This window comes from Pseudorasbora parva, chromosome 21 (genome assembly GCF_024679245.1).
Source record: "Pseudorasbora parva isolate DD20220531a chromosome 21, ASM2467924v1, whole genome shotgun sequence".
NCBI lineage: Eukaryota > Metazoa > Chordata > Actinopteri > Cypriniformes > Gobionidae > Pseudorasbora > Pseudorasbora parva.
The window spans coordinates 31534498-31561595 of record NC_090192.1 but is presented as its reverse complement, the minus strand read 5'-3'; the positions used below and the strand labels follow the sequence as shown (position 1 = coordinate 31561595).

Sequence of the window (27098 nt, the reverse complement as noted above, 5' to 3'; positions counted from 1 at the left end):
ATGTAAACACTAATACCTTCCATATTTAATAGCTAGATTTGAAATAGGTGCAGGATAGGGCACATAAAAGGGCTTGCTTGTTTTTTAGTCCAATGAAAAATCATGTTCCAATTTATTTTTATAAGATGTCTGCTGTAAAAGTCATATAACACAAACCTGACGTGGGGATTTCAGCAAGCAACACTTTGTATTCTTACATTGACATACTATTTTTAAGTTAATTTTGAAGGGATTGTTAGGATGATTTACTCACCCTCAAGCCATCCTAGGTGTATATGACATTATTCTTTTAGACGAATACATATTAAAAAATGTCCTGGCTCTTCCAAGCTTCATAATTACAGTGAATGGCAGCCCAAAATTAAGCCCAAAACAGTGCATTTATCCATTAAAAAAGGATACACACGGCTCCAGGGGTTAATAAATGCCTTCTAAAGTGAATTGATGGGTATTTGTAAGAAAAATATTTAACAAATTATAAAGTAAAATATATAGCTTCCGGCGGATTGCCTTTAATAATTAACTTACGGAAAAAACGTAACTGACGCGGCGATGACGTCGGACGTAGCATAAGCATTTCATCTGCTGTTACACTTTCTGTGAAAGGTGGTCCACCGAAAGCTCGATATTTTACTTTATACATTTTTAAATGTGGATTTTTTTCTTACACAAACCCATTGATTCACTTCAGAAGGCCTTTATTAATTTAGTGGTGTGGATTGCTTTTATAATGGATGGATGCACCTTTTTGGGCTTCAAATTTTGGTCTCCATTAAAATGCTTTGATTAGCCAGGAATTTTATATATATATATTATATATATATATATATATATATATATATATATATATATATATATATATATATATATATGAAACTCTGATTGTATTCGTCTGAAAGAATAATGTCATATACGGCTTGATGGTGATTAAATTATTAGATACATTTTCTTTTTGAGTGAACTATTCCTTTAAGTTCCTTTAGATTCCAATGTGAAAAGTGTTTACTCTGAAATAAAACCACACATTTCCATTAGTTTCCGCAATAAAACGAATACCACAAACATTATAAATTATGTTTTTCGACGTCTGGTTAAGTAAGCCACCAGTCAAGAAAAAAACTGAATTATTAGTAAAGCTGCGATTCGACCCATGGAATGATTTTTATTGCGCTGTCCCTTTAACAGTGGCCAGAACATTGTGCTTTTTGGCATTTGTGGTCCAGTGGCAGCGCCGCTCTTTCAGCATTTAACCTTATCTGTCACAAGGGCTGAGTGATAAGCCAGGCAGCTGCATCTCTCTCAGGGTCACAATGCATTCTCTTCCTTTTAAAGCTCATGTCTTGTCGGTCTTGTCGGGCCGTTCACAGCTGCTGGGGGTTGTTGGCGCTCTGTGCCATATATTTAGACATGAGCTCATCAAACTACTGTGTAGCTGGCACTGACGGTCTATGTCCTTGTGTTATTGTTGTTTGGTGTTTTTAGGCAAGGTTTCTGTAAATGTTGGCTTAGTGAACTTAGGTTTTGTCATTCAAGATGTTTCTGGCTACCTTCCTCTCATTCTGGGGTGTGATTCCCCAAAAGCATCATTAGCCAACCATGGTCACAAGTCCTGTTGAATTGTGTTGGTAACGACTGAATTTGCGACCATAGTTGGCTTCGGGAAACGCACCCCAAATTGTTAAGTCATATAACAGTGAGATCCCGAGTCAGCGTTGGTCTCGCACAGACTGAATGACTGAAATGACAGCTACTGTTTCATTTCCAAAACAAATCCCCACTGATTACCAGGTCATGCAGATTAAAGATGTAAGGTGTTTAATTTCTTCCAATCAAAAATGTAATCATGTATATCTGATCATAACCTCTCAGTGTGGATCATTTCGTGAACCTGACCTAGAGCAGATTAGACATTTCACAAGTGAACAGGATGTTTCTTAAAGGTATGGCAGCAAAAAATAGACAATTCATTTCTAAGAGTCAGAGGGTGGAAATATTTTTTGTGTTTACAGCACAAAAATACACTTTACTAACAGTACAAGTGGACATTGGGGGGGGGGGGTACTATAGTTCAAAAGATTGTTTTTTTAATGTTTTTAAAAGAAGACTTAAATGTGCAACAAGGCTGTATTTATTCAAACAATAATACAGTAAACCAGAAATATTGTGAAATAATTTAACTATTTAAAATAACTTATTTCCATTTGAATACATTTTGAAATGTAATTTATTCCTGTGATGCAAAGCTGATTTTCAGCATCATCAGCATCTTCAGTCACATGATCCTTCAGAAACTTTCAAAAATGACGATTTTCTGATTAAGAAACACTTATATTATCATCAATGTTGAAAACAGTTGTGCTGCTTTTTGGTGGAAATATGAATAAAATATTGTATTATTATTTTTTATGTGTGTTCATCTGAAGAAAGCAAGTCATATACTTCTGGGATGATATGAGGAATTGATGAGAGAAAATTCATTTTTAGTTGGAAAAAAAAAACTATTCCTTTAAGAAAACAAAGAAAGTCATAGAATGCTAACAAAAAGTAAACACTGTCTTTTATGTGATTTTGAACTAGCTCAATCTAAAGTGTGTGGTTCTCAATGAACAACAATGACGCATTGGAAAAACTCATTACCAGTCGACAGCTAGAGTGAAAAGAGTGGGAAGAGGATGACAGACTAAGGCGACGGTCTTTACATAGAAACAGTGAGAGCATGCAGAATAGAAAACTAATCATCATTCCCACCCCTCCCCTTAAATCTCCTCATCAAAGTCCACATTTGTTTTCACACAGACTAGGCAGGCAGGGATAATGTTCTAGATCATTCTCTCCAAAAGGCGACGGAGGACAGAAAGGCCAGTGACCTGCATGTCTCTCACCCACACTTGGCACTGATTGTGGGACGGTGGTAGCCCTGACAGTTTCCCGCGGGATTATCGGAATTCTGGTTCTATTACAGGGGAGCAAAGCCTGATGATTGATGGCTGCAAATAAGATAAGATTTGTTGTGCCCCCAACCAATCTTTAAAAGGCAACGACCAACAAAGTGTAAAGAGGAAAACAGGAACAGGCAAAGCAACAAAGCAAAAATAACTAACAGAGAATAATTTACACTTGCTAATCATATACATTTGTTTTAAACCTTGAAGTTGAAAACATTAGATTTTGTATTTGTAGTTGATTAAAGGAAAATCTAGCTGGTTGACTAAGTTATGTTGAAATGGCGAGAATTTCTTGAGAAATTCTTAGAAGCATCAATAAAAAATATTTGAAAATATCAAAACGCACATACAATATTCCACCACTTTCTAGCAAAAGTGAATCTTTGTTCACTTAAATAATTTCAAAATGTAAGGATTTCCAGCTATATTGCAATATAAGTTATCTATAAATTAATTTAGCCAAAAAAGAAATGTTTATTTCCAGCAACATATTTTAGTAAATTTATTTTAAAACATTTCACTACAGAACAAATATGTACCTTATTTTGAAGTGAGGCCAGTAAAAATGTAGGGTAGGCAATTAAAAACCAGAAAATCCCTTGTTGAGCCTGAATAATCACAAAAATTTGGCAATATTGTACATGAGCAAGACCCATTGGTGCTGGTTGTGAGCTGCTCCAAATGACTTTGTTGCTTTATGAAGTTTGTGACCTCAATAAGTCACTCAACAATGGCAAATTCTAAGCAGGTTGTCAAAATGCATCACATTTTAATACACTAGACACCAGACATCAAATCGAAAGTTCCTGTGTGTTGTCATCCATCTGACTAATCTACTCAAAAGCTTTTCTTTCATCAAATTGTCTTTACTTGATGCAAGAACAGCATCAGAATGATATGCATTGCATTTTAGGAGTTCCAATTTCTCTGCACAACTTTTCAAACGTTCAATTTGTACACTTGCTCAAGTGCTGTCAGTACACAGTTGGGTTTCCCTGATATAGAGAACAATGCAAAGAGGTTAATTATAACTAAACGAGAGATAAGAGAGAAGTCCCATTTATGCATCTCACATTCAAACTAGATTAGCCCTGACCTGACTATCACTCTTATCAGCTCTTTAAAATGGCAGAAACGTGAGAGCTGACAGCCAGAAACCCTCCTCTGTCTACTCAACGTCTCCATAAACTCAGTCTCAACCCTAAACCCGGTCAAGATCAAACGAGCCAGATAATCGCCCAATGAAAACATACATCCCAACACTTTGTTCAGTTCACACACAAACGTTTCAGATTAGGCTCTTCGCAGAATCCACTCTCAGGCCTGATGAGCGTTTCTGAATAAATTATGTTTTCTGAGAAGACAAGCTTCCCTTGCATACAGGAATTGACAGTCACGATGCATTCAGAGAAGAAACACAGGCTGTGAGTCAAACAATGCCTAGGCTCACAGTGTTCACCAATATTTACCATGCTAATTATTATCTTTTGATTATTGCTGGCTTAGTAGAGACAAGTTAATTGGATCAATCTACCGCAGGCTTCTCCTGCTCCTCTGAGTCGACATCTAAGGTAAGACAATACAAAAAATACAAAAAACCTGCAATAATAGACTTGACATAAATGTGTTTAAATTACCAATTTCTGTCAATAGAGTAATCTACAAAAACGTGTTAATGTAATACTAATTGCATGGACTGGTAAATGTGCATTTTAATCCCACATAAACATATTTCAGAAGGTTGAAATGGTAGTTTCGGTACATTACTTTTCCAGTAATACCATGTAATAATGGTATTAAAAATTACTTCTGTAAAGCAGCTTTATTGCCCTTAATTCAAACTTCTACCCAACCGTCTATGAGTTGGAATAGAGCAAGGACTTTGGGCAGCATTTGGGACAAGGCCAAACATTATTTTTGCAATTCTGGGAGCCATTAGTGTCACATAAATGGCTTTCTATTTTTTATTTGCTGCCTTTAATACAAACCATTGGCATGAATGTGTTGACTCTGTGGAAAAAAATAGACTGTCAGAAAAAACCCTTAGGGACACAACAGATTGTTTCTGTGCAGTAGCCTTAATGAGACAGATTTGTATCTTATATACCCCTAAAGACTGCCTATTAGTATGTTATAAATTAAATCTATTATTATTATTTTAGGTGTGCATACTAATACCTTAAATGTACCTATTAGTATCTTATGCCAGGTTCATACTACATAATATTTATGTCTGTTACGATAGTCACTGTGTCAGATTATGCAATTTTGTCTTCTAAAATCATCTCATCGCGAACAAGACTGCACGTTACTTTCTGACCAATCCTCACTAACCGTCTTTAACGATGTTCTTGATGTCATCAAGGCGGCGGAACTAACGACTGAAAAAAAGAGCGCAAACAAACAATGGCTACTGAAGTGGAGCTCTAACAGGGTTGCTGAAGTGCCTCCGCTATCGTTCACCAGCATTCATCTTTTTCACCCTGTCCTGGTAGTCCCTCAAAGATACATCATAATGGCAGGAGTGTTGCCATATCTCCACAAACCTTTCCTTCATTGCATAATGACAGCCACCAAACAGCACCAATACTGTCGTCTTTCTTTTGTTTCGCCATGTTTGAAAGCCATGCATGGAAGAGCTTGATGTGACGTTTATGAAATCACTCAAAAGAGGCCGTGCCAAAATGTGGCTGATATCGTGTAGTCTGACCCAAGCATTAACGGGTTTAGTTCACCGATAAATTAAAATTCTGTCATTAATTACTCACCCTCATGTTGTTCGATATCCGTAAGAGAAATCTTCGGAACACAAATGAAGATATTTTTGTTGAACTTTGACGGCTCAGAAAGACCTCCATCATCCACAATGTAATTTCCTCGCTCATGACCCATAAAAGGCACTAAAGATGTCGTTACAAAGCCCATCTCACTACAGTGGTTCTACAATCGTTTTATGAAGCGACGAGAATAGTTTTGTGTACGGTCTTACAGGTTTCAAATGACATTAGGGTAAGTAATTAATGACAGAATTTGCTTTTTTTGGGTGAACTAACCCTTTAAGATATATAATCTTTAGTGTAAGGTAACATACAAAAAGTAAAGCATACTTTTTAAGGGTCTTTTTTTTAAATACTTTTTTTCTGACAGTGCAGCTACTAACAAAAGATTTCTAAAACATTGATTTAAGTTACAAAAGCAGTGAAGTAATACTCACGTCTGGGAATTCTTTGACAGGCACATAGAGTTTCTCTTGGAGTTGTGCAATGGGCCCCACAGCATCCGGGAGCTCGGAAGTCCTTTTATCTGTGCCGTTCAGAGTGTCATTGTACATGTCCTTCCGTACCCGTCCGATTTCTGTCAAACAAACACATTAACAACTCGATTATACAGAGGCTCATTCCATAAAAGTTGCCTCATCTATCTTTAAAAACAAAGAAAAGCACTTTCTGTTAAAAATGACTTGCATGAACTCATCAAGACTCCTGCAACTATTAAATATAAAGGCAACTCCTAAAGGGCATGAGAGCCCAGCCAGCCATGGAGGAGCTAGCGCACCATGATGTGCATTCACAAAGAGTGAATCAGACACCAGCCTTTTGAATGCTCGCTGGTCCAAACCGAGGAATTCCAAAGAGACGAGCTTAAAAGACTGGAGCGATAATTATTATTTAACTAAAGCTCTTTAGAGAATATTGGGAAGAAGCAGCAGTATATTAGAATGGATTTACACTGTTGTACAATATGGTTCAAAATGACAACATCAAAGCACGGCCCAGGCCTACAGATCAAAATGACCTAAATATAACCCTGATCTGAGCTAGCTGTAGCTTGTTGGGCTCCCATAGGATCCCCCCAAAGTAAAGCAGAGAACCTCAACAAGCTCTCATAAGCAATAACTCAACAGCACTCAGAAGGATGTGGTTCTCTTAACTCCGCCGACACCACCACCCCATCCTGAAGAACGAACAGGATTGTTTTCATATGCCTTACATTAGGGAACGCAGGCATGTAAGCATATTTACACTCAATTACATACAACACATGCTCTTGGCACGGCCCCAGCAACCATGTGTTTGATGCCTGCCAAGAAAAGCAGCGTTTTCTGATTTACAATGAATTTTTAAATGAATCCAGACCGTGCTGTCACATTAGGACTGGTTTCATCTGTTCATATGCTACAATTCAGAATAAAGCTGATGAATAAACCCGCCGAAATACAACCAGCCATTCAAGGTCCCACAATGAAGCACAAATCCAAACATCAGCTCAAAGCCGATTAATTTACACATTCTGGGACTTACACAAGAAATTGGTACTATTGGTTACTTTACATTGAGCGTTGAAAGGGGATTAAACAGTCAGTCAGAAGTTTATATAGGATTTTGTGTGACTCTGTGGCTTAACATTCCAGTCTCGACACTTTGGACTAAGTATGACTTATCCCATGAGTCACAAGGGCTGGGCGATAAATACAATATTCACAATGATTCTGCTGCCAGTAATAAATAGCAACATTTTGTATATGGCGATTTTAATGTTTTTCTCTTTCAAACTTTAGTTAGTATGTAATGTTGCTGTTAGAGCATAAATAATACCTGCAAAATTATAAAGCTCAAAGTTAAATGCCAAGCGAGATATTTTACTTAACAAGAGTTCCCTTTCAAGGCCTGCAGCGAACGGCCGGTTTGGACTACTGCAGGAAGTGCAGGGATGTAATGCCGTCACTAGAACCGTTTGTTGACTAACCCTCCGCCCACAAGAACACGCAAAATAGGGGGCGTGGTCTCGTTGCTCTCCCACGTGGAGAAGAGCGCATTCAGCGCTTGCATCTCCCCGTTATGGTAAGAGGTGGGACCTTACCATCCAGGCAAAGTGCGCTAAGCTGCTGTCCAATCACAACACAAGAAGCGCTGGCCCAATCAGAACTCGTTACGTGTTTCTGAAGGAGGGACTTCATAGAACAAGGAAATCATCAGGCCGTTTTTAGGACAGAGGAAACAGCGCTGTACAGATAAGTCAATTGTGTGAAAAATACTGTGTTTTTTTTACACGCGAAACATGAACTCATGATATATTGCACACTGTAAACATAATCAGAGCTTCGAAAACACGCGAAGAACGGGACCTTTCATATAGTATTATTAAAGCTACACTGTGTGATATTTTCCCCCATCTAGTGGTGTAAAGGTATATGACCATCCAGTGAATAATAGTTTCTGTTCCTCTCAATTCTGATTTCGTTTTAACTCCTACGGTGGCCGATTTAGTCCAAGATTAACATGGCAATCCCCCTCTTCGCCATCGAGTGTTAAAATGCGAAAGGCAAAGCTTGAATTTATGGGTATGTCCCTCTTTGGCTAATGTACTTTCAAGATGGAGGGCCAACATGGCGACCAGCATTCGAACCACTCACCCGTATGTATTTTAAAATGGCATATTATAAACTTACGAGAATACTTTATTACGTGAAAGAAGTAAATTGACATTAATGAGCACATATATTTTTGAAAGAACTAAGTGTTTTTAGCTAAGAATAAACTAAAAAAGTTACACAGTGTAGCTTTAATATATTACCAAATTGGGTTGCATTGGTGCAAATAAAAACGTTCAATATTGAATCTTCTTTGTATTCAATTAGTAAATATTAAATGTGAAACATTTTGGATCTACATGGAAACACTTGGTATTTGGTAAATGGTAAATCCTTATATTTAATAGAAATCTAAATGAATACTACTATCTATTTTAACCATATATATTTTGTCTGTAGTACAGCTGAGGTGAGATAAGACATATAATTTTCCACCCCCAGTTTGGCTGTTATTAGCACAAGCTTCAAGTGCACTAAAAACAAACATTACAGGTGAGTGGTCAACACTGCAAACCACTACATACACAGACAGTGAGATAGTCCTTCCTACTGCTGCAGACTATCATTTACGTGTGTGTGTGTGTGTGTGTGTGTGTGTGTGTGTGTGTGTGTGTGTGTGTGTGTGTGTGTGTGAGAGAGAGAGAGAGAGAGAGAGAGAGAGAGAGAGAGAGAGAGAGAGAGAGAGAGAGAGAGAGAGAGAAAGCGAGAGAGCGAGAGAGGGGGGGGGGGCAAGACAACTCTGATTACAGTTTGTGTTTGTTTACCGTCATCCAAGTCTACAGTCCAATACTACAGTATGATATACTTGGTCTGGTATGGCTGAAAGCGACCAACAACTACATCACTGAGTCATAAATATCACCTCCATAATGCCAGCAGATCCTGCACTCTAAACACACAGCGCTACAGATAACCTATTCAGTTGCTGTTATTTAGTAATGACACACTGTCATGTGTCTGGTTTAAACTTCTTCTGACACCTTTAGTATTTTTCACGCTTTCAGTGTTAGCCATTGGAAGTTTGCACCTATATCGTAATTTCAAACAGGCAAATTTGATTTTTAGACTTTCTGAAACTTTTGACTTTTTCAACCTAAGAATTGGAAAGCAGAAATATGTGCTGGCAGAAAAACAAGCATGATTTAATGTGAGATGTCAGACACATTCCTTGGTCATTTAGTGAACAAAAGTGTTGTTGCCTGCGAGAGCTGGCGGTCTCCAGACCATGCTGGACGCTGGATAAAGACAAAGCGGTTACTCAACCAAACACTGCTTCACAGTGTGTGCCAGTACATAAGGTCTGAAAAGATGTGCGCGCACGCACGCACACACACACACACACACACACACACACACACACACACATCAAAAGTGGAGATAACAAGAAAAACAACACAGTATGAATAAATAATTTAAGGAAGGTTGTCAATTCAAATACTTAATAATATCAACCAAGTACGCAATACTTGTTTTTTCCATATCCAGTTTCCACAAAAATACTATTTCTCAAGGATTTTCACATTAACATTAATAACAATAAGAAATGTTTCCTTATCAGCTTATTAGAATGATTTCTGAAGAATCATGTGACACTGAAGCTGTCATCACAGGAATAAATGAAGAAAATATATTAAAATTAGGGTGGCAAGATATTAAAGAAAAACATGATATGCAATAACTCATTAAATAATGTTGATGTGCGATACGATAATGCTTTAAAAACGAATTGTGAAAAACTAATTCGATTTAAAAACTGAAAATGATATAACCAACATACATGTTTCACTTTCTTTGTTATGAGAAAGCATAAAACTTCTGAAAGTGAACAGCAGTGTTTTAGCATTACATAAAAGTAAGTGTAATTTTAACACTTGTAAACTAGTATAAACCAAAGGAGTTAGGGTTTCTGGAAGGCTAAATTAGGTCTAACAACAGAAATTAAATAATCTGTAATTATAATAATAATCTTTACATTACATTAGGTTTCATTAGTTAATGAACAACACTGTATTTTTTTTTTGTATTTTTTTGCTGGTTTTAACCTGGTTGCTTTTGCTAAAGTAACCTAAAAAAAGTAAAAAATTTGAGTTGATACAATGAAGGAAATGTGTTTAATAAATAGAAACGCAAAATATTATTGTATCTGAACCACATAAAAAAAATTGATAAAACATGAAAATGGCACTATTTGGCATGTTTCACTGCGTCATCAGAAATAAACACACAATTACCCAATATGCTTATAAAATCTTTTAATAATATTTTAATAAAGGTTATCGAATCTCAAAAAACATTCATTGTTCATTCAATGAACTCAAAATTAAGGCAACCAGGTAATTTTTTTTCTAGATAATTTTTTACAGTGTAATAATGAACTGCACTTCTAAAGTATTAATGATTGTTCATGTTCATTTTACCACATTACTAATACATTATTAAAATCAAAAGTAAAATCTGAAACATCCTCCCCCACATCTCCCCCTCCCCCCTATTGACAGAAATGAGAGAGGGAGGGGGAAATGTGAGGGAGGATTTTTCAGCTGGGACTTTTTACTGCGCCGAGTCGAAGTACTCTCAGAAGTGCTATTCCGCCATACATTATAGTTCTCCTTTTTAATCAAGAGAGACGAGAGAGGTATGTATCAACACATTTTATTTAAGGGAATAACAGTTTAATATGAAAAAGCGGAGAAGTATCCCTTTAAGAGCTACCTGGATCCAATATGTTGTTACACGTGTGCTTGCTTTCTGTCGGTTTACTTCATAACACAAAACTGACTGAGTTTAAAACTCCCTAATATTTGGCCATATAAGCTAAAGAAGAGATCTGAAATCTGATTACGTGCTATCTGAGAGGCGGCTTCCTGTGTGCGTGAAAACTTTGCTTATTGCGCCTAATGAGTTTAAGCATATCACACGTATGTAACAGTCATGTATCCATCTATTCTCTGCAGCACACTAAAACTTAACCTTTTGAACAATTAAAATACAGTTATAGTAAGTCATTGCCATATACTTATCGTATTAAGTACATTGATGTACATCAATACATTGTGCGCCCCTAATTTAAATTACAAAACACACAATATTACTGTTTTACTGGCTATCTGTGCCCTATCGTAATTCATAAAAAAATATAAAATAGTTTTTTTGCAATGACTGATTATAAGTCCCCACTGATTTATGAGTCTCAAATAAAAATCTGTTTATTTAATTATTAATATTATATGTACCACTCCACGGTAAAGTGCACGTCAGGCACCAGAGAGTTTTAAGACTTTGGAACAGAAACAGATTATTTCAGTCTCTAACACACACAGTCAGTGGAGTTGACCATCTGTGGCAGTGTGGGAGAGATGAGAGACGCTGAGATGAACAGAGGAAACGTGATAAAGAAAGGTAAAAAAAAAAAAAAAAAAGCTAGAAAAAGGTTGCAAGAGGGATGAAAGAGTAGACCGCAAACCGTGAAACCATCTGGATAATAGTCGACTGCCAGGAAACTGTCCGACGACTCCTTAGTTTTCACACAGAGAGCAGACACCAGTTACTGCAATTGTCAGGCTCTTAGTGACAGGGTACAAACAAATGTGTACATGAAAGAATAATCTTTCCCTTTTGCTCTGACATATCTTCAAACTGAATGCTGTTTTAAGCTTCAGGCCAAATACCTGAGGTGAAAGCACGTCTATTGCAACAACCATTTTAACCAATAACTTAAGACCTAAATGCAACGTAGTGAAATGATTCTAAATAACAGCATTTTGAATGTTTGCTGTGTTGACATCTCCTTGCATACGAATAATCTGTCATTATTTAATTGTGAGTGCCACGTATGATGAACAGACACAAAATTTAGCAACTTTTCACTAAAAAGCAGATCTGCTTGCATAGCTCTTAAAGGGTTACTTCAGCGATTAGCATATGGCTTTGTATCAGTAGAAACCCTGGAGTATATTCAAATGATTGTGCTTCCCCCCCTCATATCCCCCTGAGACAAGAGATTTATGCATTTTATTTCTGGAAAAATTCCTCAGATGATGCAAATTGACAGGAATTTTTGGCCAAAGGTTAAAGACTACAGCCAGCAGAGGGAGCTATTTCTGCATGTTTTCAACCCACGCATGGGGGATGGGAGATCACACTCACAGCTCAGCTCGCAGCTGCAGGCACTCATTTAAACGGAGCTATACTGAGCAATGTAAGTGTTTTAACTTCTCAAATTAATTTCTATGAAAGTTAAGCTTCCAAAGGCATGAACTGAAAACCCGTCAGACTGCACATGCGCTGTGAATGTATATGCCGCGAGCGCGGACGCGTTTATCTCAGCTCATCACGAGAGCTCATTCAGACTCCTGCAGCGTTAGTGCTGTGACATTCGCGTGGTGACTCACTCATTATATTAAACAGACACATTCAGTATTTGTTTAATTGTAGTAGTGTCGTTTCTCCAACTCAGTCACAGTAATCCAGTAGCTTTGGCTTTGGGAGTGGCCTCACAGGGCAGCAAAGCATTCTGGGAATTGTTGTCTTTCCTCCCCATGAGACAAAAATAATTTTCTGTCTTTTCTCAGTCTAGAAGGCACCAAATGCAAAAAATAAAAAAATAAAAAATCACATTTCTACTACATTAATGACCCAGTTTAAATACAGATTCATCTTCCCAGTGCTGAAGTATCCCTTTAAAGAAATAGTTCACCCAAAAATGAAAATTCTATCATTAATTGCTCATAATAAGATCTTAAGCCCCGTTTCCACCACAGGAACTTTACCCAGGAACTAGGAACTTTGGGTGGTACTTTTTGTGTTTAGACCGCAGGAACCAGGGTCTAAATGAAGTTCCGGGTAAATATTTCCCCCTCCAAACGGCCCTGCTCGCGAGGTAGTACTTTTTCAAAGTTCAGGAACTTTCGAGGGCGGGACTTGGGCGCTGAACATGCTGATTGGTTGAGCTCACGCAGCATTTTAGTTCAACGGGCATTTTTAAAAGTCTTTTGCGAGGTTCGGTCTCGTTCAGTAAATATCAGTCTTGCTCTCTGTCTGATGGCACGCGTTCGTCTCAGCCATCTCAAGTGCAATGTAATAGCTGATAATAATATACATTGTCATTTTAAATCTAGCTTTACAAGCTTTCTGAATATGCTGCATGCTGCGGAATCTGCATATTAGTGCTCTTTTCTGTCTTTGTTAATTACCTCGTAAAGCTATACATAACCAGCAAAAGCAGCACAGCTTGAATCTCTTCCATACTCGTTATTAATTTTTTTTCACCATGTAAACGACCTGACCGTTTACTTTTAAGTGTGCGTCCTTACATGACGTGACGGCGCGCACCGCGCTCATGTTGACAAGAGAGGAAAGTACATTTTTCTGAGGGGTAAACTTTTTATTTCGTAAGTTATGAAGATAATGTTGGAGTAATGACACGGCGTATATTGCCCCGGGCAGTTTTTACTTTAACTGCGCCTGACAGAATATTTTTTTTTTTTCTGAGATGATTATTACACTTTACAACAAATAAATAGCTATAAATAATACTGTATTAGTCCTGGTGGCCGTTAAGAGTTGCTATGGCGACAGTTAACACATTCAGCTGCTGGAGAAAACAGCGGCGACATTTTTGATGCGGCAGACAAACTGCATGTGACAAAATGATTGCGATTGAAAGTCATCACATGTAAACACCAGATTGGTTTAGATAGCGTCTCATGTAAATAGTCCACTAAACCTTTCAATCGGTACACTTAAAAGTGATTACTGTCCTTCACTGATTTGGAGGAGCAGTCGCGCGCAGTCCTACATCATTTGCCTAATCTTCTCGGAACTTTATCGCGGTCGAAACGCAGACAGCTGCAGGTCTGGGGGGGGGAGTTCCTGTAAAAAAGTTCCTGGTACAAATTGTTCCGGGTAATTTTGGTGGAAACGGGGCTTTATATATATTTATGAGAGCTGATACGCAACTGAAACTTTGATGCTCACATCAGTTGTGGTAAACGGAAGCTCAAGCATTGTTTGAATGATTAACCAATGAGCACGTTTGAGCTTTCGCAAGAAGTTTGTTCTTGTTTGTCAAGCAGTTTCGTTGATGTTTTGTTGATGTTCACTGATAAATGCTTATGTGAAAAAAAGCCTAAATTCAATCTGATCATCATCTAAAGCGATTGAGTCTCTTCAGATTAATACGGATTCATTTAATGAAAGTCTTACGGGTTTTAACAACATCAGTGAGAGTAATTAATGACATCATTTTAATTTTGGGGTGAATTAACCCTTTAAATTAATGCCAATAATGTTTGGTCATGTGATGTGCCATAAGAACCATGATCTCCAATGTTGTCATTGACATCTAACCTGACGTGAAGCAGTGAAAGGTACCATATATCACTCAAAAGCTACAGTGGAGTACACGACTTTCAGAGAATATAGTCTAAACATTTGACCTGTTCATCAAAATTACTTCAAAACATATAGACTGAATTGTATTAATGATTGGTGAACGTTAAGATTCTTCTAATGCTTCCTTTGACTAGAAGAAAAACAGTAGATTTAGAACAACATGAGGGTGAGTACATGTACATGACAATTTCCAATCAAGGTCATTTTGATTCTCCTTGCAATCAGGAAATTTGAACGTGCAACTTGCACTCATCACTCTGATTGTGATGGTCAGCAATAACGTGCTGTTGTGATTGGATGATTGCTGATTAAGTTTAAGCTGAGAGAGACAAAGAAACTGTCTGGTGGTGTCAAGATGACTGCAGGGCAAACTGGCAGTTAAGGGCGAGATAAGTATTGAGTATTTACAGATGCAAGCAAAGCTGCATGGAAATCGCAGGAGACTGATGAGATCACTGACACGCTTGATAATCAGCATCTTATCAAAGAAAACGGCCAAAAGGGAGACAAAGAAAAACAGACACACAGACACAGACAACTGAAAAGCACCTTCACAAACACTAGACATGAGAAGCTAAGATTTGACCTGAAAACGACATTATGACTTTATAGCTCCAGGCCAGACACTGCCAAACATTCAGAATGGCCATTGCGAAAAAAAGATCCTGTCTGAAGGTCAGGAAGTCAGATTTAAATCATTAAAACAAATATTTCCCAATATTGTTCGAGATTCATCCCTAAACTCAATCCCCTTGATTCTGGGAATCGGTAGCAAAAGCCAGATGTGTTATCCCTTTGTGGACGAATATTTATTTAGCTTTTCTCTGGGAAAGAAATCAATTGAGGCCAATTATGAATGTTATTCCATAGAAAAACATTTGTTTTTGTCATCTTTAATCGAAATAAGAACTTGTGCTGACCTCTGAAAGAACTTGCCTTTACTAAACCCTCTTACTTTCAAACCACTTTGACCACTTTCTATGATCCAATAAATTCCTGATGGATAAAAAGAATCATGTCTCGGAAAATATAAATATAATAAATTATAAACTTCCTTCCAGAAGTTTCCAGACAGCGCTGCCACAGAAGCATTATCTACAGATCCAGTAGTGCTCCACACCTTTCACAGGTCTGGGATTAAGTGCATATCGGCAGTCGGAATGAGATCAGTTACTTAAAAACAACAAATAACCAAATGTTTGGACAAAACACATTCCCTTTTAATAATCGCTGGGATCAAGTCATTTACACACAACGCTGGATAGGACACTCAAGAGTTACACATACATTTTTCCTAAAAGACAATTCCCCAAAGAGTTCATCTTGTCAGATTCCATTACTCATTAAACACATTTTGCTGGACTGTGAAACTTCTACCCCTTTGAGAAACACGTTGATACTTTTGAAAAGGTTTTTAACCAAGTAAATCCAAATTTAGCCGTAAGGTTTTTTTGAGGGGATAAATCGTAAACATAATTTAGCTTTATTTTTGAATAATTAAACCTTGTTCTTGCCATGAACATAGCCATAGAAAAAAGAAGTCTCTTATATGGACCTTTTATTTGAGAAATACTAAAAACAGCAATATCGTGAAATATAAGTTAAAATAATGGTTTTATAGTTTAAAATATTATTTATTCCCATTTAGCAAACACTGTCACACGATCCTTTAAAAATAATTCAAATATGATGATATGATGCTTAAGAAACATTTCTTTTTATCATCAAAGAGTTGCTATGATTTTTTTGATTAAAAGAAAGTTCAAATCAACAGCATTTATATGAAATATATTTTTTATAACAATGTTAAAAACATTTTCTTTAATCAATTTAATGCATACCTGCTGAATAAAAGTGTTAAATAAATCTAACTGACCCCAAACTTTTAAACAGTAGTGTAAATGTAATAATACAATACTGCTTTATTAATAAAGCGTTTTCTGATGCTAAATAATAACTTGTGTGATTTCCTGATTGAGTTTATCATTGGGTTGAAGAGTTTTAAAGGGGTGGTTGCATGTGATTACACTTTTTTAATTTGAGTTAGTGTGTAATGTTGCTGCTTGAGCATAAACAGTCTCTGCAAAGTTACAGCACTGAAAGTTCAATGCAAACAGAGATGTTGTGTTTTTCGGAGGAATGGGCTTCATAGAAGCAGGAAGCAAACGAGCTGTTCAAAAGACAGTGGATACAGCGGTGTACAATAAAAATACTGTTATTTTTGACATGGGACATGGGACTTATAAGACATGTTATACTGCACCCCATAAACACAACCAAGCCTGGAAAAAAACACTGAACCACCCTTTAAGAATGATTCATTTAGTGCATGTTCATTTTGTAACATCTGTCCTGACTGCACTTTCCAGGAATTTGAGGGAAGCTGTCTAGTCGACATACCCTCGCCCCAAACCTGATCCCCTGGGACTTTCTGCATCTCTCTCTGTCTGTGTCACGGGATCTGGCTAAGTAGGTAATAGCTTAATGCAGTCAAAATCAAAGACCAGGGATGTCACATGTATTCAGTCGAAAAGGTCATATAACTTCACTCACACACACCACACTGACACACATACACATTCGCTCACACATTTACTCACACACTCACTCAAACACTCACTCACTCAAACACTCACTCACTAACACACTAACACACTCACACACTAACACACTCACTCACACACTAACACACTCACGCTCACACGCTCACACACTCACGCATTCTCACACTCACTCACACTCACTCACTCACTCACACTCACTCACTCGCACTCACTCGCACTCACTCACACTCACTCACTCGCACTCACTCACTCGCACTCACTCACTCACTCACTCACTCACTCGCACTCACTCACTCACTCGCACTCACTCACTCACTCGCACTCACTCACTCGCACTCACTCACTCACTCACTCACTCACTCACTCACTCACTCACTCACTCACTCACTCACTCACTCACTCACTCACTCACTCACTCACTCACTCACTCACACTCACACTCACTCACACTCACACTCACACTCACTCACTCGCACTCACTCACTCACACATTCACACTCACAGAATATGGAACAATTATGAACTTGTTAAATAACAGATACATGGACACAATTATATTTGACAAAATATTTTCCTGGAACACACATTAATACCCAATACACTCTCTCTCTCTCTCTCACACACACACACACACACACACACACTTGATCTGTGGAAGATTCAGCACATCTAACAGTCATGAAGTGCAGAAGAATCATGTGATCTTTGCTCCAATCCCCTCTGTGTGTGCCCTTGTCACGGTCATATGATGCATATAGGTCAGAGTGGTGTCTCTTCATTGCTCATGTGCCAGTCTGTTTGGATGGGGTGATCAGAGCTTTACAGTTTACCAAGAAGACCATAACGTGAGGACAATCAGAGGTCAAGAGGCGCGAGAGAGATTTCAACTTTCCTAACACATTTGTCTGGAGCAACTTTCACCCGTTTAAGAAATACATGATACTAAGGAGACATGTAAAACTACCAAATTACTAATTTAAGTGACAGACTTACATATATAAAAAATAAGGTTTTCATGGGGTTTTGGGGGGGGGGGATTTTTTCTCTTATAAAACCTCTCATAAAATAATATTTATTTGACCTCCTGAGGTTGACCAGGAAACTTTCTTTTGCTGACCCTTTTATTGAAAAATTGTGAAAATAATTGTTTGGCTATTTTTGTACCCCATTTATTGAAAATGTTTCCAACAATAACATTTGACCAATGTTGTTAACACAAACCCAATATAAGTTATCCTTCACAATCAGAGGCAACAGAAAAATTGCAGTAAAAAGAGGGGGGGAAAAGCACATTTCGCAACAATTTCATCTTTGAATCACTAGTAGGCCCTCTGGGGCTCCGAAGTCCCTTTTTATATCTAAAATCAGATAAGAAAAAGCCAGTGTTTTTAAAGAGAGGTTTAACACTGCTTCTGGATCCTCTCCCAGATATTTTCCTTCTATGATGGCATAATTACTCAAATACGGTAATTAAATTAGCTGAATACATGTTCCTCAGAGGAAACACAAAGGAAGTGAGAAGAAAAAGAGCAATACTTGGAAAACCAACACTGGAGATTTACAAAACCCAGATCCACTAACACACCACTGTGCAGAATATCAAATATAGATTATCAAATATTATATATAATTGGCTGTGTTAATTTAGAACACTACAAATCCATTGCTATTAACATAACATTTCAAATAATCCAGAGATAAACCTAGACCAATAAGAGCAACTAGAAACTGTCATGATGCCTTGAAATGTATAGGTAAAAAATTTACACATTTGAAAACTGCAAACCCAAACAACGGAGCGCAATGAGTGTGTTAAAAAATAGCCTACAAGTGCTCAGGCAAAATACCAAGCTTATTATTCAGTGACACGTTTAAAATATCCTGAGAGAACTGGTATCATCATACAAGGAAAATATATGAGACAAAGCTAAACTTCCTCCATTTCCACCTATTTTTCTGTCAATCATCATTTCAGGAGCTCCAACCAGTTTTCAATTTGCTCAACTAAAGAGAACAGAAAACGCTAAATTAGCTCTAAACAGAGGAACTGAAAACCCTCGAGTTTATTTATGACACGTACTTCAATTTGCCACAAGCTATGGGTAAGCTATGATGACTCTGGAGAGATTCAGTGTACCAATGAAGCAGAATTCACTCTAATACGGATTGCACGATAGTCTGGATATACAGATCACCCTTCTCTCTATAAAAGTATTGCAGTGATAACCTTTATATTATTACACTGGATTATCAGCAATAAACTGTGAATGAAAAAAGCCAGGTCCATGGGCTGTTTGATTAGAATGAGAGAGAGAGAGAGAGAGAGAGAGAGAGAGAGAGAGAGAGAGAGAGAGAGAGAGAGAGAGAGAGAGAGAGAGAGAGAGAGAGAGAGAGAGAGAGAGAGAGAGAGAGAGAGAGAGAGAGAGAGAGAGGTTTTGTTATCACATCCTTAGCTTCCACTGCATTCTAAGAGGAAAACTGCTGGTAACATGCGTTCTGCGGCATTCAAATATGTTAGAAGTGCGTCAACTTTGAGCAAACTCAAGCTTTTCGCTTTAAGAACAAAACTTGTTTTACAAATCCATCCAGGACTGGAGAGCCTGGACGGATGATGTGCCACTTTAGTATATGTTAAAGTCCTACCTCTAAATTCACAAAACAAACAAGTAAGTTAGTCTCAATCACAGCCAGCAGTTCTCCAAATCTGAGTATCATCCAACTGCGCCATGACCCGTAAAGATATTTTGTGATTGGATTTATCCGTGCAGATTTAATAAGGTTACTGCAAAATATCTCAGTGTGTTTGGATTTGATTAGAGATATTTACAGGGCATGTAATTGATTAATTTGAGCAAACAAAAAAAGCTTTAAAAAAACTTGGTGTAGGTAAGTTGTTATACCTCTAAAATGTTTCTGAAGCCAGTTAAAAATCTAAACATTATCATCATTGTTACAGTCTGAAAGAATAAACAAACTTCTGTAGTAATAAGCCAATGTGTTCTTTCATTCATCAACAAATCAGTTTTTTTTTTTTTAAATAAACTTTCATTTCATTCCATGGAGACATATTCATTTCGTTAATCAAAATCTCTTTGACTGCTTTCACTGAAGAAACCACAAGCCAATATCTTTAAAGTAAAAGCTGAGAAGAAGATTACTTTCATTAGTTGGTTCAATTGAACAAACACACCTCCTTCACAGAATAAATCGTTGTTTTGAGGTAGCACTGAGTTAATCTTGTTAAAGGTACAATATGTAAGATTCTGAGGATTAAAATATCCAAAAACCACTAGAACAATGTTACATATTTTGTTGACTTGTGTATTTATATTATTCCAAGAATATTTAAATCCAGATAATAAGCAATTGACCTATTGGTAAGCCCCTCCCCTCGAATGCAGATTAGCCAATAGCAGTTGAGCATCAGTTGCACGGGCACCAGAACTCCGACATCTTTAGAGAAACACTGGAAAATCTGATCCTCTCATCGGTTTGATGGTGCTTATGCTACAAAAATGGTAAAATGATGTTCCTGTGGTACTGTAACACTGATACCAGGTATCCTGAGAGGATTTTTTTTTTTTTTGATTGTCATACTCTAATTTATGATTAAAGTTAGTGATAGGTTTACTTACTTTTCTCACGTCATTTAACGGAGTATGTTAAATCTACATTTCAGTGCATCTCTCCATATTAGATGGTTACATGTAATTAAATTAAATTTAACCTTAATTTAACCTTAACCCTGTGGTATATGAATAGTGTTGATCATGGATGTTATCATCTGTGATTGTATGAGGCTTCTCCTCATAATGTTAATTATCGTTTAGTTTGTTTTTGTAAACATTTTTGATATTTCTTAGAGTTTAAATATGTTTAAGGTCTACTTTCTCTTACTATAGTTGAGGGACTCCTATTTTGATGGGTATTATAGTTTACGGGTAGTGAAAGGGAGAGCTCGCACACAGTTTATTGGAGTTTTTTTCCAGATAGATTTACCAGTTATAAACTGCACCCACGAAAAGGCAGAGGTCTGTATATGTTTGTTTTACAACAACAAATTGTTAGTTGTTGTATGAGTGTTTTTGCTTGGTATGTTAATAATAACGCAACAGAGATAGAGTTTCTGAATGAGATGTAATGCGCACGCTTTGTTTGTTCAGCTCTTACGGTGATCTTTTTGGAGTAAATAATGATGTAATAAACTTCATAAACGATCAGTGGAGTTTGGTCATCATTCAGACAGGGTATACGCTACATTTTGTGTCCAAAAACATCTTGGTATAAGGTTTTCACACTGACAGCTGTCATTGTAAGACATAGCAAATCTGTTTGTTTGTCCGAGTTAGCAACAGTAACTAAGGGGGGTGGGGCTTACCGATAGGTCAATTTGAACCAGAACACGGGCTGTGTCCGTGCCTCACCTATCAATGACATCATACCCGCGTGGAAACCATGGAAACACCAAAGACGCATTAATATATTATGTGTTTTATTAGACAGGAGGAACTGTTTGGATACATTCAACGACAGAAACCTAATCGTTGTTAGTTAGCTCAACACAGTTTTCACAGTCTTACTGTTTAAATCTCGTTTTCTTGATTTACTGAGAGTACCATGTTTTACCATGCCTAGATCTATATTACTGCAGTGTGCAACAAGTGTCTCATAGTAGCCACCAAGCAAACACACTGAGTAGCATTATAACAACTTTCAACAGTGAGATGTACGTAATATGATAAAACAGCACTGCTTTACCCCACATATGCATGACAATAAAAAATTTAAGTGGTCGTCTGCAGCATAAAATTTCTGCAAAATCAAGGCATCATCAAGCTACGCCGTTGTCTTGAATAAGTGACCTCTAGTGTCGAAAAATTACATATTGTGGCTTTAAAGAAAAATGTGTAGAAATTACCGTTTTGACTCACTGATTAAAAAAATGAATAAATAAATGACCATATTGCATAGTATATTAGCAAACACAGACATTTAATATTATAAGGCTTGCTTCAGCCCTGAAAGACTCGATGCTTTCAACGAATTAGTGAGTGAATGATTCAAAGACTCATACGCACTCAACAACATTCCTATTGCAAAGTGTAAGCTAGGCTACTTACTAAATGTAGGATAACAAATTTAAAAAACTCAAGTCAAATAAAGTCATACATTATTGCAACAAAATTAAGAGCTTGTTTACAACAAGACTGGGTCAGAAAAATGTCAACACTGACATATAGGATACATCTTGTGTTCATCCAAATACATTCATTCGTTCTTTTGATAAATATACAGAATTCTCACCTTCATCTAACAGTCGCTCGAGGTGGTTGAAAATGCCACAGAAGTTTGGCAGGCTGCTCATCAGTTTCTTGTCGTTCATGAGCTGCATCAGATAATCAGGAGTCGGCTTTGGCTTCTCCTTCGTTTCCATTTCACCAACCATGTTTAAAATATTGGCCAAAAAAAAACAACTTAAAAATGCGTTAAACTTTGGGGAAACACGACAGCCCCCTACAAAACGCAAGCGAATGGGTTTGATATGTTTTCCGTTTTATTCCAAACTTTTGACTCAATCTTGATACTTTTCAAACGACAACTTTCAACTTTGTATCACCTCTATCATCAGTTTTTTTTTAAAATGATGACCCAATTAACTAAACGAATCTGCGCGAAAGTTCTTATTTGTTAGTAGAATGTTTGCAGTCAAATAACTCCAAAAACTCCCGCATGCCCGCTGAGATTTGTAAGTCTCTCCTCTTCCCCGGAGTATTCTTATCGCCACCAAACCTTTCTTTATCCAGGCTGTTCTCTTCTCCTCCCCGGTACTTTTTTTTTTACCGACCGTCGATGTGTTTCAGAGCACTTGAATAACGGTTTAAAGCAGGGGCAATGTTCACTTGTATCTCTCTTTCGCGCTGTGGAAACTCCTTTAGTCGCGCCTGATGTTTCTGCGTTCAGTGCCGTTCTCTCCCAAAGCTGTCTGTCACATGATCATGATCAGCCCCACACTGCTCAACATTGCCATCGTGCGAAGTCGCCAATGGGAGGAGAAACCTGCACAATCTCTCTCTCTCTCTCTCTCTCTCTCTCTCTCTCTCTCTCTCTCTCTCTCTATGCAGACAAAATTGTACACATATAGGCTTCTTTATGGGAGTTCCCATTCACAACATTTTTCTTAAAGTCATTATGAATTATACAGACTCTTCTGTTCATGGGGAGCCAAATATATTTATAAACTATAGGAATGTAAAATTAAAAGTGTATTTACTCTGGACCACAAAACCAGTCATAAGGGTCTATTTTTTTTATTGACTCCACCTGAAAGCAGAATAAATAAGCTTTCCATTGATAGGATTTGTTAGGATAGGACAATATTTGGCCGAGATTAAACTATTTGAAAATCTGAGGGTGCAAAAAAAAAGATAAACATTGAGAAAATAAAGTTGTCCAAATTAAGTCCTTAGCAATGCATAATAATAATACATTTTTATATATTTACGGTATAATTTTTTCAAAATATCTTTATATAAATATCTTTATATATTTACTTAATATCATAATGATTTTTGACATAAAAGAAAAAAATGAATAATTTTGACCCATACATGTATTGTTGGCAATTGCCACAAATATACCCGTGCGACTGGTTTTGTGCTCCAGGGTCACATTTATGCAACAAGGAATGTTCTCAGAACTGTGGCTAACGTTCTGGCTATGCTCTCTCAAAGTTATGAACAAACGTTAGGACGTTCAATCAAATGTATCTGCTCTTTAATAACGTTCTTAAAATGTTAGCCCAAAAAACTTTCTTTTTTTTTTATGTTTGGGAAACATTAGCAAATATTCTTAGAACATTACAGATATAGCCATCTTCCTTGTGTGACAACTAGCCCCGGTGCCCTTTTTAAACCTAAACCTAAACCTTACTACATTAACATTTTCAGACATTCTGCCCTGTAAAACAAACACACACACTCAATAACCCCGAAGCAATGACATATTTTTCTGCATTCCATTGCATTACTAAATATTTAAACATGGACTGTTTTAGAGATAAGTTTATCTTGGTAGAAGCATGGTGGATATCATGGCCTTTAAAATCAAGTTCGACTATTCCTGCGTCTTTACTTCCTGTTTCTTCACTGGCCTTGTTTTATAAGCATGCATTTTGCATGTTCAAATGCCACATTTTCAATGTGTGAAACATCCCAGCCAAGTCTTGAGAAACAGGAGAGAGTGAGGAATGAAAGGGCTTGGGGGAACAGGAACAGTTTTCATCAATTTGTGCAGCCCTCCTCCTTCCTCTGTGAAGTGGGCAGCATTCTTATGCAGATGGACACAGAATTCAGCTATTGCTCTCACAACAGCAAAAGGCCAGAGTGAGAGGCCCTCCAAGGGAACCGTTTGAGGGTGAAATGCTGACCTGGGATCAGGTTTGTGTAATGTAACATTTTAAGCAACTATCCCAAATGCAAAGACACATGCAGGAGAAAAAGACTTCTCTGCATTCACATATGGTTCTGCCGCCTTACCTTAGTGTTCCTGCTGCTTTTTGATTGTACACTGAGCGAGCGTGAAGGGCAGCATGGGTTAGCATGCTAAACGACGCACACACTGTGAAAAATCTTAATCAGCGCATTTTTTCCTAGTAAAAATACACAAAAATATAAAGACAAATTTACTACACTGTAAAAAAAAATTTTTTTTTTTTTGGTTTAACTTAAAAAAAGTAAAGTAAACTGGTTGCCTTCAAATTTTGAGTTTATTGAAATTAAAAATTTGAGTTGATACAATGAAGGAAATTTGTTTAATAAATAGAAACTCACAATATTATTGTATCTGAACCACATACAATTTTTTGATAAATCATGAAAATAGCATTATTTGGCATGTTTAACTGCGTCATCAGAAATAAAACACACAATTACCCAATATCCTTACAAAATCTTTTAATAATATTTTAATAAAGGTTGTCGAATCTCAAAAAATGTTAATTGTTTTAACTCAAAATTTTAATTTCAATGTACTCAAAATTTTAAGGCAACCAGGTAACTTTTTCTTAATAATTTTTTACAGTGTAGATACAATAATATATATTAGATTATATCAGATTACATTAGATCTTTCATTTTAACAGATAATTCATAATTTATGCATGTGGTACATTTTTTTAGAATTATTTGATGAATAGAAATGTCAACAAAAAACTTTTTTTTTTCGGAGAACATTTTTTGTAACAATGTAAAAGTCTTTACTGTCACTTTTGATCAATTTAATGCATCCATAAAAGTTTACGTTTAAAAGATAAATCATTTAAACAGATTTTTTTAAGGATCACGTGGTTTGGGGCTAAAACACGTGCCTAGCAGAACACTGTCATGTCACAGTGTATAGCATATAACAGATATTTCAGTGGTCAGTCAGAACCATATCCCGGGGTGCTATGCGTCCCATTTATACCCTTATTTTTCACTATGGGAGTAAGATGGGTGCTAATTTGCCAGGCCGTGGAGATGAAAGTGAGGATGGTATTAGCCTGGGCATCAAGGGATTGGAATGCAGGCTATTTAGCATGGGAGTCAGACAATCCCCAGGGCCTCCCATCACCACAGCACAACGGCTAAATAAATAGAGAAGTAATTAACAGACTAGTGAGAGAACAGTCCGTTTCATTACTGCACCTTCTCTGATAGAGAGAGAAAACAGTTCACTAGGCAAAGCCAGCGAGATGTATTGACAAAAGACTATGTGCAAATCTCAGAGGAAAAACACACAATAGTAATTTGATTGACACCTCAATAAGATTATTATAGGCTTTGAGCAAAACAAAGAAAAAGTGTTTAACTTTTCTTTGTGGAAAGAACTGCTTTCTGTTAAAAACAACACAGATTTGTTATGCTAATGTGCACATCACACTTTTTTTAGCCATCTAACAGAGCCTTATTGAAGCATTTATCTAGTGATGGCTGCTACCAAAAAAATACATCTGAAATGCACAATTTTATCACTAAAAAACAAAGTGCAAAAATTACTACTTTTTTCAAATATGTTTTCATTTTTCCTACCTGCCATTGATCGTACAAACAGATATCTGTTTTAGACAATGTGTAATAGTATAAATGGTTAATTTTATTTCCTGATGTGACATACACCTATCAAGCATAACATTATAACATTAAGTGAATAACAGTGATATATTAGGCAGCAAGTGAACAATTTGTCCACAAAGTTGATGTGTTAGAAGCAGAAAAAATGAACTAGGATTTGAGCGAGTTTGACAAGGGCCAAATTGTGATGGCTAGACAAATTGGTCAGAGCATCTCCAAAACTGCAGCTCTTGTGGGGTGTTCCCATTCTGCAGTGGTCAGTGTCGAATCAAAAGTGGTCCAAGGAAGGAACAGTGGTGAACCGGCGACAGGATCATGGGTGGCAAAGGCTCATTGATGCACATGGGAAGCGAAGGCTGGCCCCTGTGGTCTAGTCAAACAGATGAGTTACTGTACCTGAAGTTGCTCAAGAAGTTAATAATAGGAAGGTGTCAGAATACACAGTCCATCACATTTTGTTGCGTATGGAGCTGCAGTCAGGGCAGTCAGGGACCCCTGTCCACTGCTGAAAGTGCCAACAGTGGGCATGTGAGCATCATAACTGGACCACGAAGCAATGGAACAAAGTGGCCGGGTCTGGTGAATCATGTTTTCTTACATCACGTGGATGCCACAAAGCAAAAATTCAGGATTCAGGAATGGTTTGAGCACACTTTGGTTTGAGGACTTAAATGATCTGCTGCTAACATATTGGTGCCAGATACCACAGCACACC

At 37.2% G+C, this 27098-nt stretch overlaps 1 protein-coding gene across 6 annotated transcripts in view; it reads right to left on the bottom strand.

The window, feature by feature from the left end:
- qki2 (QKI, KH domain containing, RNA binding 2) overlaps positions 1-23289 on the bottom strand; it is a 43506-nt gene extending 20217 nt beyond the window's left edge. For 3 of the 6 annotated variants that reach the window (XR_010900272.1, XM_067430292.1, XM_067430294.1), the window contains exons 1-2: positions 22578-23286; positions 6160-6299 (exon numbers count right to left, since the gene is read on the bottom strand). Coding sequence is in view for 4 of the 6 variants with exons in the window: in XM_067430292.1 (XP_067286393.1) it covers positions 6160-6299; positions 22578-22719 (282 nt within the window). In the remaining 2 variants the exon portion in view is untranslated. Of the gene's footprint in view, positions 1-6159; positions 6300-22577 lie in introns of all 6 variants that reach the window. The other 3 variants (XR_010900273.1, XM_067430293.1, XM_067430291.1) reach the window with 3 other exon arrangements.
- Between the last annotated feature and the right edge of the window lie 3809 nt (positions 23290-27098).